This window comes from Octopus bimaculoides, chromosome 1, assembly GCF_001194135.2.
Source record: "Octopus bimaculoides isolate UCB-OBI-ISO-001 chromosome 1, ASM119413v2, whole genome shotgun sequence".
NCBI lineage: Eukaryota > Metazoa > Mollusca > Cephalopoda > Octopoda > Octopodidae > Octopus > Octopus bimaculoides.
In genome coordinates this window covers 5,748,134-5,761,846 of record NC_068981.1, presented here as the reverse complement: position 1 = coordinate 5,761,846, position 13,713 = coordinate 5,748,134, and the positions used below count along the sequence as shown (strand labels likewise).

General features: G+C 38.2%; 1 protein-coding gene across 4 annotated transcripts in view; it reads left to right on the top strand.

The window, feature by feature from the left end:
- LOC106875997 (synaptic vesicle membrane protein VAT-1 homolog-like) overlaps nt 1-13,713 on the top strand; it is a 90,931-nt gene that overhangs the window by 39,118 nt on the left and 38,100 nt on the right. For all 4 annotated transcript variants that reach the window (XM_014924347.2, XM_014924346.2, XM_014924345.2 and 1 more), the window contains exon 2: nt 1,353-1,482. In XM_014924347.2, the coding sequence (XP_014779833.1) occupies nt 1,353-1,482 (130 nt within the window). The remainder of the gene's footprint in view (nt 1-1,352; nt 1,483-13,713) is intronic.

Sequence of the window (13,713 nt, the reverse complement as noted above, 5' to 3'; positions counted from 1 at the left end):
CAAGTCACTGGCACAGGTGCGTTTATGCAGCACCAGCATCGGTGCTTTTTGTGTGTCACTGGCACCTGAAATGACAAGCCTCTCTGTGTGGAAAACAGTAATTTTTACTTAGCTTGACGTATCTTATCAAGTACAGCAAGTTGCCTCATCTCCCAGTCTCGTCATTTCCTTGGTGAGGCCCAACATCTGAAGTTTCTTTCTCATTTTGTCCCATGTCTTCCTAGGTCTACCCCTTCCACAGGTACCCTCCACAATTAGAGTTTGGTACTCCTTTATGCAGCTGTCCTCATCCATATGCATCACATGACCAAACCAGTGCAGTCATCTCTCTTGCGCACATCTAATGCCTCTCGTACCCAGGTTTCCTCTTAAATCACTTACACTCGGCCATGTATGCACACTGACGTTACCCAACCAGCAGAATATGCTAGGTTCATTTCTTTCAAGCCTTTGCATTTCCTCTGTAGTAAAATCCCATGTTTCACTGCCATGTAGCATAGCTGTTCATACACAAACATCATACAATCTGCCTTTCATTCTGAGGAAGAAGCTCTTAGTTACCAACAAAGTTAGATCTCTGAACTTTGCCCAGCCTGTTCTTATTCTAGCAACTATACTTTCCAAACTTCCTGCACCACTGATAACTTGGTCTCCTACGTAACAGAAGCCGTCTACTGCTTCTAATGATTTCCACCAAGCATTTGAGGGATTCTGTTGTCTGTACATTTTTAGTGCTTATTCTACCTGCGCATTTGCCACACACAAAGACTATTTTCTCAATTAACCTTCCTGTGATACCACTACACCTCTTATGTGTCTAAAGCTTGAACTTTGTACAATGTATGGAGTTTCTACCAACTCTATTGAGCAGAGCCCAGAATGGTCTTGTTATTTGTTTTCCTATTTACTTGGACTTTGTTTTTTGCTACATTGTCTCTAAGGTCCTTAGATTCCAGGCCTTGTTTCCACACCGGAAATTTCTTTTCTAGGTCAGGTAGGGATTCACCTATAAGAACAAGGTCATCAGCTTAGAGGACCTCCTAGGGACAGCCAGTTTTGAATTCCTTTGTTACAGCCTGGAGGACTCTAGGATAATCTTATAAACAGCATTAAAAATAGTAATTCCAGAAGGCTTTATGGAGCACATAATGTCAGGTGGACTGTCATTATAATGCTGGCTTGTCATTGCAATAACACTGGTCTTCCATCACAATGGCTGGTGCTGGGCCCACCATCACAATAATGCTGACTCTGCCATAGCAATAATACCAAGACTCTTTAGTTTGTTTGTTTAAGGCTGTTTAATCTTTCTGTTTATTTAGTTCATCTTCAGCTCTTTTTTTCTTTTCTAGTGGTGTCAACTTTCTGGATTTGGTGCTGCGCCAAGGTGTAATCGACAATCCCCCTAAGACTCCTGTAATCATGGGTTACGAATGTGCCGGAGTCATTGAAGCAATTGGAGAAAAAGTTGAAGGAATAAATGTAAGTAATTAGAAATTCTAAACCTCTTCACTTTTATTATTTTCTGGTTTTCTGACTTGTACCAAACTATATTTGTAAGAATAATGGATAGAATTAAACTGAAAATGGTAAATTCTCTGCAGCACAATTAGTAAGTTATGTTATAAACAGCGGGTGTTCTGTGGTGCATTTAAAAAATGTAAGTCTCCCAATAAATTGTGATCTGGTATGAGTTCTGTCTGTTGCTTTTTACCTTTCCCAAATTGATGTTTTTATCATATTCTTAATGTTACACTAGTAAGAATTTGTTTGAATAAGTTAGAGGTATTCTTTGCTATTCTTTGAAATGTAAAACCATGTCTAGAACAGGAATTGAAGAACTAAAGACTAATGTTCAGTAAATGCTTCAATTATTTCTAACTCTTGTATTGTCATCTTTTATTGATGTTACTGTTGTGTTGTTCTGTTGCTGTAGTTCCCTGCGCCCCCTCAACACACACTTGATTCTGCGCTTTGTCAGCATAGATCAGTATTGTCTCCTAACACAAACTAATTCGGATCTTACTTTCAAACAGTCACAGCTTTTATTTTTCTTATTATTATTCAATATTTCTTTATATTGATGACTCCTAACATTAAGCATTTAAACGTTCGATGTTATTCAACCATAACCGTGTTAACCTACTGTTTTGTTATGTTCTGCGCCGTTTCAATTCGAGAAATAAGATCACCTGAAATATAAAGATATTGGAGGACCTGCACTATTAGAATTTTTATGAGCATAGTTGTGGGTTCTGACAATATACTGCCCTAAATTTCCTTGGTTCACTCCATTGTTAAAGATAAATATCAGATCACCAGGAAATATTTTCTTTGAAGAATGGTGTCCTACTCAAATATTATATTCCTTTGACATCATAAAACCTAATCAATGCAATGCTCCTTAAAAGACTGACCAAACTTAGGAAGCAATTACAGATTTATTTCAATTGATCTTGTTTCCTGATTACATTCATGTTTCCTAATAGAAAAGTATTTGTATATTTAATACCCAGGCAGAATTTAAACTCAGAACCTCTATTTCTGCTGCAGGATTGCTTGGAAACCTTGATAGACAAATCTATTCATTCACTAACCATAGATTGTCCACTTTATTCCAATGTCACCTTGAAAGGATATATCTGCAAACATTTAGGATCCAGCCTCTTTACCATTCACTTCTCTCACATTCCTGGATTTTACAAAGACTTCCATGTTACTCTCTTGTGCTCTCTTTTTCATTTCTTTATATTAATCTATTCTCGCTGCCACTCTCTGAACTCCTCCAACAACCAGCAATTATTTGACATCTTTTTCAAGTTTTCCATTAACATCACTCCACCTCACTCTGAAGTATTCATTTTCCCTGACTTCACTGAGCACAAATCCTCCTGGCTCTTGTACTTCTTCTGATGCCACTGACATTCACTGAATATTGGCAGATGGTGCTGTTTGGGATGTCTGCTAGTGCAGTAATGGCACTATCCCAATTGTGGTTGAAGCATCTACTGTAATCCTGCCTAATTTTAGGAAGATGGTAAACTAATATATTTTATGCAACAGTAACTTATCTATTCATTCTTAATGTGTTCAGATTTGAACATTGAATATGCTGATTGTTGTTGTGTTTCATCTTTGGAGAACACTTCAGCCCTTTACATGATGTGTTTTCAGAAGACATGTGATTCATTGATGTATGGGGACTTTGAGACATCATGGTGTTTTGATTTTATTCTGTCTCCTCAGACAAAGTTACCCCAGATCAATGAATTTAACCAGATTATTAGTGCCTGTTTATAGAAATCCATGAACATGTAATTTGTTGAAAATATTTTGATGTCTGCCAAGATCATTTACAGATACATGCAGAACAGTAAGAATTAAAATGGTAGCGCATCTATTCAATCTCAATACATTTTAGTAGATTATGACGTGAATATGTCGAGTGCTCTGTTGTATTTTGTTATTGGAGAACAACTCCTTTCAGATGAATCCGTGTTCACAGCACATTTGGTTCATTGATGTGAGGAAACTTTGAGACACCAGTGTTTCAACCTTAATGATTTCTTCAGTCAAAACTACTCCAGACCAATGAATCTATCCAAGGGTCTTCTTTATAGAATTCAGTAAACAAATTATTTTCTGATGCCTGCTGATGTCAGCCGACCAATAATAAATTGTCTTGTGCATGGTGAACAACAAAAGTCAAAACAGTAACCTACATAGTCATTCTTAATAGATTCCAGTCGTGTGGCTCAGTGGTTAGTGTGTTCAGCTCCTGTTCATAAGGTTGTGAGTTCTATTCCCAGTTGTGCATTGCATCCTTGAGCAAGAGGCCTTACTTCATGTTGCTCCATGTCAACCCAGCTGGAAAAAATTTGTACCTGTATTTCAAAAGGCCAGCCTTGTCACACTCTGTGTCACGCTGAATCACCCCGAGAACTACATTAAGGGTATGCATGTCTGTGGAGTACTCAGCCACTTGCTTGTTTAATTTCCTCAGCAGGCTGTTCTGTTGATCGGATCAATTGGAACCCTTGTCCTGGTAACCGACAGAGTGTGCCAGTTTTAATACAGTCCAGTAGATTTGAACATGAATAGGGTAATCACAGTTATATATTCTAGTTTTTGACAATTCTTTATAAAAAAAAAAAGTAGTACCTGCATTTCCTACTTGGACAAGCAGGAAAGATCATGGTTGGAATGTCTTTATGACCCGGGACTGAATAATAATCATTGAAGAGAGAAAAACAAAAAAAAAAAACCCACAAAATCAGCCTAAATTTTCAAAAAGCAAAATAGGAAAATGTCAAAGATGTAATTATGGTTTAGGGGGTTACAAAGGGTCAGTGAAGTGATTGTCCCTCAGGGGCCACCAAAAGTGAACTCATTGTTCCCCAAGGGCTGCCAAGGTTAGTGAGCACATCCTGCCCCAGGGACCACTTTTTTCCTTTTGTATATTATTGACTATTGGACATGTTTTTAACCAAAGTCATTTTGCCTGTTTTAGATTTGTTGACTCAAGGATTATGATTTGTGACATGTGTCCTAATCCCTTAGAGATTTATTTATGGTTTATCTGATTTGTTAACTGGTTGATCCCCTTTACAGAAGACTTATCTTACTTTCAGGCTGAAGTCTTTGTTCAATGTAAACCGTTGCTCACAGCATGCTTTTCTACCAATGGTTTGTCATTGCTACAGGTGTGGCTGCAGTTGAGAAGCTTGCTTCCAAACCATCTGGTCTCAGGTTCAGTCCTACTGCATGACGCAACAAGTATTTTCTTGGCGTGACCAGATCTTTGAGTAGATTTGGTAGACTGAAAGTGAAAGAAACCTGCTGCTTATAAAGATGTTTAGCAAAAATAGATGTTTGACAAATTCTACACAGAAAGAATCAGAAAACAATGAGTTGTATTCAAGTTCAAAATGTGACACTTTTATTTAGTTTTTTTTCAAAACAATGCTGAACAAACATGTATTACAGGAATATTCCCTGTGTGTGTAAACGATCAAAATTTAAACCTTCAGCCAGACAGGAATAACATAGCAAGACGTGAATATATTTGATTGCACTTAGTAATTTTTACAGGTTCTTTAGTTTGGTACTGGATATTAATCCCATAGTACAAAGCCAGACAACTAGTCTTGCTGAAGCAGTCAATTTCAGCAAACATAGTAAAATGATATAATAAGCTTCATAATGGCTTAAAAAAGAAGACAAATGCCAAGTGAAAAAGTGAACGTAATGATTTTGACTTGCTAAAAACAACTTGGCTCAGTAGTCATAGTAACTAAGAAATTGAACAATCTTCCAGGTTCTAGGTGAAGCTGACAGAATGAGAAGCTTGGGAGTACATTGTTAAAAGTTCAACGCCTTCATGCTAACTAACTCAACTGTTTTTAAAAGCGTTTTCAACTTGGGCAGAAGTTGTTTAAATTTGCACAACGCCAACCTTAAGTGGTCAGCGTTTGCCCCAAACAACTAAACCCTGCTGCAGTAAAAAAATAAATTTATGTCTTACTACAGATTTGTGTGTGTGTGTGTTAGCATTTCTTTGTCTTGATGGTTGTATATGTGCATCACCATCATAGAAGTGATGGTGTTCATTTCCTGTCTTCCCTGGAAAACATGTCTGTCCACAGGGAAACTATTACCCTGCTTGGAAACAGGAGTAGGTTGGTGACAGGAAGGGCATCCAGCTGTAAAAACTCTGCTTAACCAAATTCTGTTTCCAGCACAAGCATGAGAAAATGGATATTAAATGATGATGACGATTCCATTTGCATAAGATATTATTTGCCTTGAAATTACAAAAAAAAATGGTATTTGGTGATGGTGGGGAAGGCATTTTATCAGTATTTTTGTTGTTTCTTATTGTTGTACAACCCCAGGTCATCCCTAAGTCAACAGACTCGATGTTCCATCTATGACTGTCTCATATTAAAATTTTCTTTTCAAACATGTTATTTAAAGGACTAAATTATATACAACCTTTGTTTTATAAGGTAATGTACAATTTGAGGAAAGTTTGGTTGCTATTTCTGGCAGCTCAAGTGCCATTGTTGAATTGTTTTGTTTTGTTGTTTATTTTGTGTCCCAGTACCATTCTTAGTCATCATGGCTATTGATTGTTTCTCATACAATTCAATATTTAATTTCTCTAAAACACAAACACACAATCTTCCATGTCCACCAACACCTGTTCCAAGTTCTTTGGCAACATATTTTGTTTCTCTGCTTACATAAAATTATTCCAGAATATTCCAGCTGTTTCACTGGGATTTAAAAAAAAATTCAATCCAAACTTTTTTTCTTCTTTTTGTTAAAACATTTTGTTAATTGTCATACTTAACAGTTTCATTACTATGTGATTTATTTATTTATCTCTTAATTTCATCAATTGTCTTGCTTAGACATGAGAATCTGCAGAAGATTATACAATTTTAACTGATAAACAATTGTTTATTTGCCAGTTACAGCAGCAATATTTAAATTCTAATTTTTTTGCATTAACATTCTTAAACTTGTTCGTGACTTGTCATATTGACAACCAACTGTTTTAAATGTTATTAGATCAGAGCAGTCATTAAAAATAATTACATTCCTCGTTTATTATTTAATGAAAGATTTTCTAAATTGTAAATCTAAATTCCTAATTGAGAATATTTATTATGGAAGTTTTTTTAGATTCAATTGTGTGTTTGGTAATTTTTATCCAGGTTGATAGCACAAAGCTGTGATGTGTATAGATACAGACTTATTACCTACTAAAATATGTCTGAGGTATATTCGAACCTGTAAGAAAGCTATTCGCTATATTTTGTCATGGAGGAAATTTCTCCCGGTAGACAAGATAGATGTAGAAAACACCAAGTCAGTTCACAGCATCCCCTAACCATACTACTGGATGAATGTATTTCAGAATGGTTATCTCCTCTTCAGCACCAGAGACTGGAAAAGCAGACACTGCAAACTGACACGAGACAGGTCTCTCTTTTGATATTCCTGTCTCTGTCTGGTCTCTGTTGCTGAAGAGGAGATAACCACTCTGAAATGCATCCATCCAACAGACTGGTCAGAGGGTGCTGTAAGCTGGCTCAGTGTATCTACACCTCTTTGTCTACAACAAGAGATATTCTCCAAGATAAATTACAGTGAATGACTTTCTTACAGGTCCAAATATGCCACAAAACATATTTGAACTGGTAACAAGTCTGTATTCATGTGATTTTTTAATAACATTTTAACTCAGCTCCACAAGGCTTAGTTTTGTGGGCACATAGAGCACGTTCATCTCATCAGATGCTACAGTGTTTTGAGAGAAAGTCAAGATGGCTTCTGGGTGCTAGGCTTTTATTGGTCAGCTCATGTGGTATTAATGCTATAAAAGAGATCTCTGGCTGTTTTGCCTATTTTCAAGGCTACATGTGTAGAAAGGATGTTGATGGGGGTTCTGGTGTCGTTTTGGCAGCAGGCTGCAGTATGGTGTAGTCAGTGACATCAGTTCTTTGTATTGGGTTCAGATCATGGTAGGGGTCAGCAGCTTAGCAAGAAAGCGGTGAGCTGGCAGAATCGTTAGCACACCAGGCAAAATGCTTAGCAGTATTTCATCAGTCTTTACGTTCTGAGTTCAAATTCTGCCAAGGTCAACTTTGCTTTTCAGAAAGGGTCATTATTAAGGCAACAAGCTGGCTGAATGAAATGCTTAGTGGTATTTTGCTTGCCGCGAGCTGACAGAAACGTTAGCACGCCGGGCGAAATGCTTAGCGGTATTTCGTCTGCCGTTAAGTTCTGAGTTCAAATTCCGCCGAGGTTGACTTTGCCTTTCATCCTTTCGGGGTCGATAAATTAAGTACCAGTTACGCACTGGGGTCGATGTAATCGACTTAATCCCTTTGTCTGTCCTTGTTTGTCCCCTCTATGTTTAGCCTCTTGTGGGCAATACAGAAATAGGTATTTTGCTTGCCGCTATGTTCTGGGTTCAAATTCTGCAGAGGTTGACTTTGTCTTTCATCCTTTCGGGGTCGATACATTAAGTACCAGTGAAACACTGGGGGTCAATGTAATCAATTAGTCCCCTCCCCACAAATTTCAGGCCTTGTGCCTACAGTAGAAAGGATTGTTAGTGATAGCAGTTTTTACGTGGGAGCAATCAAATTTGATGGTGTTGGGTAAGAACTGAGGCTAATTACCAACATGGGTCGGCTGTAGTCTATATGGGCAGCAGGGATTAAAAACCCTGTCTGTATGTGTGGGTCAGATAAACCCTGGCTGTTTTATATGGTTTGTTAGCTGCTAGTGACTTGCAGTTTATTAACAGGAGTATCTTTGGTGGTAACAATTAGTTCATTCTTTTTGTTGGTGGAGCATGTGTAGTCCCTTGCAGAGGGGTTGGCAACTATGAACTCCAGGTGAGTAAGGAAGGGATCCTGTCAATGATACCCCATTTGATGTTGGGGAAGTCATTTTGAAAATTGAAATAACACTTTGAAGCCATTTTGAATGTCTCTCAAAACTCTGACCCTGCTCCTAACCCCTGACGAGAGGGACATGTTTTATGATCCCCCGGAATTCTTCATGGAGCTGAGCCAAATTGTTATTAAGAAATATAACTCCTATCAAATATGTCAAGTGCTACTGCCATTTCGTTTCACTTACTCATAAGGGCGCATGCACACACACATGCATGCACGTGTGTGTGTGTGTGTTTGTAGCTTTTGTCTTTTACTTGTTTCAATTTTTCACTCCTTAGTCTGTGACCCTGCTTGGGCGCCACCTTAAATTTTTAGTCAAATGAATCAACCTCAGGATATTTTTTTTTAAGACCTAGATCTTATTCTTTCAGTCACTTTTGCCAAACCACTAAGTTATGGGGATGTAAACACACCAACACCAGTTGTCAAGTGGTGATGAGGAACACCCACACGCACATACATACACGTGCACGTGCACACACATAAATACATGCATTCACACATAGACATATACACATACATACATACACACACATGGCAACAGGCACACACACATACTCACATATGTACACAAGCTTACATACATAAACACACACACACACCCACACACTTGGACTTCTTTCTGTCTCTGTCTACCAAACCCACTTGCAAGGCTTTGGCCAGTCCAAGACACTTGACCAAGGGAGTTGGAGAGTATTACTATTTGTTTAATGACCCTCCCAGGATAGAACAAAATTTTTTTCCAAGTCCCAATCACAAGATTTCACATCAAGAATCTTGCGAACCAAAATGCTGAAACCAAGGTTCAATCTGTTGCTCAGTTTTGCCCTACCATTGGGTCCCTGGGTGCCTTTGACAGACTTAACTCCACAAGTGTTTGATTTGTGTCTCTGGTCTGTGGATGAGAAGAGGAAGACGATGGAGATGGTGAGCAAGAAGATGATAATGAGGAGGAAGAGAAGATTGGTGCCTAAAATAGTTGTCCTTTGAGAGATGAGGAATTATTTACATTATTTACATTTGACAGATATTTGTCCTCCTCCTGTTTGTTGTTAACGTAAATTTTTAGCTGGTGTACTCTCCAGCCATCATCAGATGACCTGGGGGAATTTCGAGCCTGGGTTCTCATTCCTTGGGTATTTTTCTGGTATTATTATTATTATTCAGGTCATATTCAGTCCCACAGGCATATGGCGCAGTGGTTAAGATTGCAGGCTACTAACCCCAAGATTCCGAGTTCAATTCCAGGCAGTGACCTGAATAATAATAATAATAATAATAATGTCAGAAAAATACCTTAGGAATGAGAACCCATGTTCGAAATTCCCCCCAGGCACCTGATGAAGGTTGGAGGGTATATCAGCCGAAGCGTTGTGTTAACAACAAACAAGAGGAGGACAAATATCCGTCAAATGTAAATAGTTGAGTCATTGCTAACATTGCTAAATTCTTCCATTCATTCATAATTTGAAAATCGAAACGAACGTTTTTTAGTCTTTCAGATCCAATTTTGATATTTTCTTTTGAAAATAGTCACAAACCACTTGAGGAGGAATAATTAATATTACAACAGAATTTGGTTGCTTGAAACCTTTTCAATTCAGCAGCTGCCTTATCTTATTGTCTTGAAGTCCTGTCACTGATATCATGTGATGTAGTAGTAGTAGTAATAGTAGTAGTAGTAGTAGTATGGATACAAGCTATTTCCCATTTAATCGTTTAGCATTCAGATTTCTCTGTCAAATATAAAATGTTTTTGTTCACATTGATTTTCAGTCCTACAATACATTGTAGCTTTGAGATTTCAATGATGTGATTGTTTATTTTTAGAATAATATTGTAAAGTAAGTGTGAGAGGCCAGATCTGGCCAGTTTGAAGATAAAACAGATAGAATGTTTGGACTTGATTGATATCTCTTTATCTTTTACTTGTTTCAACCATAAAACTGTGGCCATGCTGGGGCACAACCTTAAAGACTTTTTAGTTGAATTAATTGATTCCGGTCCTTCCCCCCCTTTATTAAACCTAGAACTTATTTTATCAGTCTCATTTGCTGAACTGCTCCAGTTTAAATACTAAAGGATTAAATGCCTTGTGGTATTTGTTCCAGCTCTTTATAATTTGAGTTCAAATCCCACAGGGACCATATTTACCTTTCATTCCTCTAGGGGTCAATAAAACAATCACATGCTAGTGTCGGGCTAACTAACCTTCCCCCACCACCACCACACACACACACACACCATTGAGTGTCCTGCCTTTATACCTGTAAGAGACACATTTATTATTGATTATTGAACTGATGAGACTTGGGTAATAGTCATAGGCATTGACAAAGATATTGACCTCTGACTTGGAAAAGTTTGCTCCATGGTGTGAGCAGGTGGTCACCACAGAGGGGGACGAGAAGTGATAGGTGACCAGGAGGGGGTGGTCAAGATGGACTTATACAAAGCCACTGGACTATACTGGACATGTACCCCATCACCAGTGAAGAAGCAAAGAGCATGAAGCTTGTGATGCAAGAAGGCTTTGTTGCTACACATGTGGAAGCAAAAGTCACTTGAAGAACTGGAAAAGAGCTAAAAAGGAAGGAAAAGTATGAGAAATGACAGAGGCATCAGTGTCCAAAGTACCATAGGTCATAGTTTCAGAGAGGAGAGAAGAGGTTGACAATGACCAGGCACCCCTTTGCTTGATCGTTACCGACAGTGCTACTTCTATTGTTTTGTGATGAGGCAGATGAGATGAGAACTTGAAGGGTAAAAACTGGACATAGGGTCAAAGCAAAACTGAAGAACAAACACCAACAGATAATGACCAGAAAGAGTAGGAGGAGCACCCACTACTGCCTCTACCCCACAGGACAGTCAAAGGTTTTGTGGTTGTGAGGTGGAACAAGGCCACTATTGGAATGATGGTCATTTTGATTCACAAATATATAGGTTGGGTGTTTAATAGAAGACCATCCGGAAGATTTAGAGACAACGGAATATTGAAGACTGCTGCTGGTGCCATGTAACAAGCACCCAGTACGCTCTGTAAAGTGGTTGGCATTAGGAAAGGCATCCAGCCATAGAAACCATGACAAAACAGATTATGAAACCTGGTGCAGCTCCTGTCCTTGCCAGTTCTTGTCAAGCTGTCCAACCCATGCCAGCATGGAAAGTAGACATTAAATGATTTCTAAGGCTACCATGGCAGTGATACGTAGGGAGTGTTTGATTTTCTTACCTGACCAACAGAAAAAAAAAAAAAAGAAAAAAAACCCAATGCCAACAGAAACTTTTGTGTGCACCATTTCACAGTATCTTGAGTGGTGAAAGACTAGAAACCAACTGAGATGGAAGCTTCTCTCCAGATACGAGAGGAGGAGTTGATCATCATTTAATATCCATTTTCTATGCTGGTATGGGTTGGACAATTTGACCGGAGCTGGACAATGCCAGAGAACTCCAACTGTCTGCTTTGGTATGGTTTCTATAGCTGGTTGCCCTTGTATGTATGCATCTATATGTGTGTATATATATATAGAGAGAGAGAAAAAAAATGTTTGCCTCCACCACCACCACTTAACAACCGGTGCTGGTGTGTTTATGTCCCTATAACTTGGCAGTTCAGCAAAAGAGACCAATAAAATAAACACTTTACAAAAAAATAAATACTGGGGTCGACTCTTTTGACTAAAATCCCTTAAGGTGGTGCTCCAACATAGCCAAAGTCTAACGAGTGAAACAAGAAAAAGATAAGATATACATTTAGTATGATACACAGATTGTAATTTTGGCTTAAATTGGTAATTCCAGACATCTTTAGCTCTGATCTTCAGCCTTGTCTTCTTCCGTGCCGTCATTAATTAGTCTCCAGATTTTTGAATGCCTCATTGCAATGTTGTTTGAGCTCCTTTACTAATGAGGTGCTGCTCCTGTTGAAATGGTAATGATTCCATTGGTAATGAAGGTAAACCAATAATTGGATAGCATGAAAAAAATAATATAATTGGCTAATTTCCAATATTTTTGTGGGGATTTCTAGAGAAAAACTGAAAGAAACTAAACAGATTCAGATATTTGGAATTATTCTGGAAGTATATCATGTATGAAATATGATATTCCAATATCCTCTGGTGTTGTGTGGGTGTGTGTGTGTGCTTGTGTAGAGTTACATGTGTCTGTCTGTGTGTGTATATGTTTGTTTCTGGATATGAGTATGTATACATGTGTGTACATGTGTGCATGTATACATGTGTGTGTATACGTGTGCATATATACATGTGTGTGCATATATACATGTGTGTGTATACGTGTGCATATATACATGTGTGTGTATACGTGTGTGTATACGTGTGTGTATACGTGTGTGTATACGTGTGCGTGTATACGTGTGCATGTATACGTGTGTGTGTATACGTGTGCATGTATACATGTGTGTGTATACGTGTGCATGTATACATGTGTGTGTATACGTGTGCATGTATACATGTGTGTGTATACGTGTGCATGTATACATGTGTGTACAAGTGTGTGTGTGTGTGTGTGCATGTATACGTATGTGTATGCAGGCACATATCTATACGTGTCTGTTTACAAGTGTGTGCATGTATGTATATATATATGTGTGTGTGTGTGTATGAATGAATGTGTCTATATAATAACTTTACCATTGAATTTACTTGTATTTAGCTCCTGTAACTAAAACATTTTGACAGTTTTTTTCTGGAGATTAGCGATAATGCTGCAATGCGTTGTGTTATGCAATTACCAATATCCTTATTGTGTGATGCTTTGTACACAACTTTACCATTTCTCCCAGTTGTATTCCATGGAATGAATAAATAATTCCCAAAAGCCATAATCTTTCCTTTTATGGAATATTACGATATTTCAATATTCCACAACATTTGAGATGTTGGAGTAATGTAAAGATTTCAAAATGTTTCAATGCCTAAAATTTGTCTACACTCATCTCTCTCTCTCTCTCTCTCTATATATATATATATATATATATCATCATCATCATCATCGTTTAACATCCGCTTTCCATGCTAGCATGGGTTGGACGATTTGACTGAGGACTGGTGAAACCGGATGGCAACACCAGGCTCCAGTCTAATTTGGCAGAGTTTCTACAGCTGGATGCCCTTCCTAACGCCAACCACTCAGAGAGTGTAGTGGGTGCTTTTACGTGTCACCCGCACGAAAACGGCCACGCTCGAAATGGTGTCTTTTATGTGCC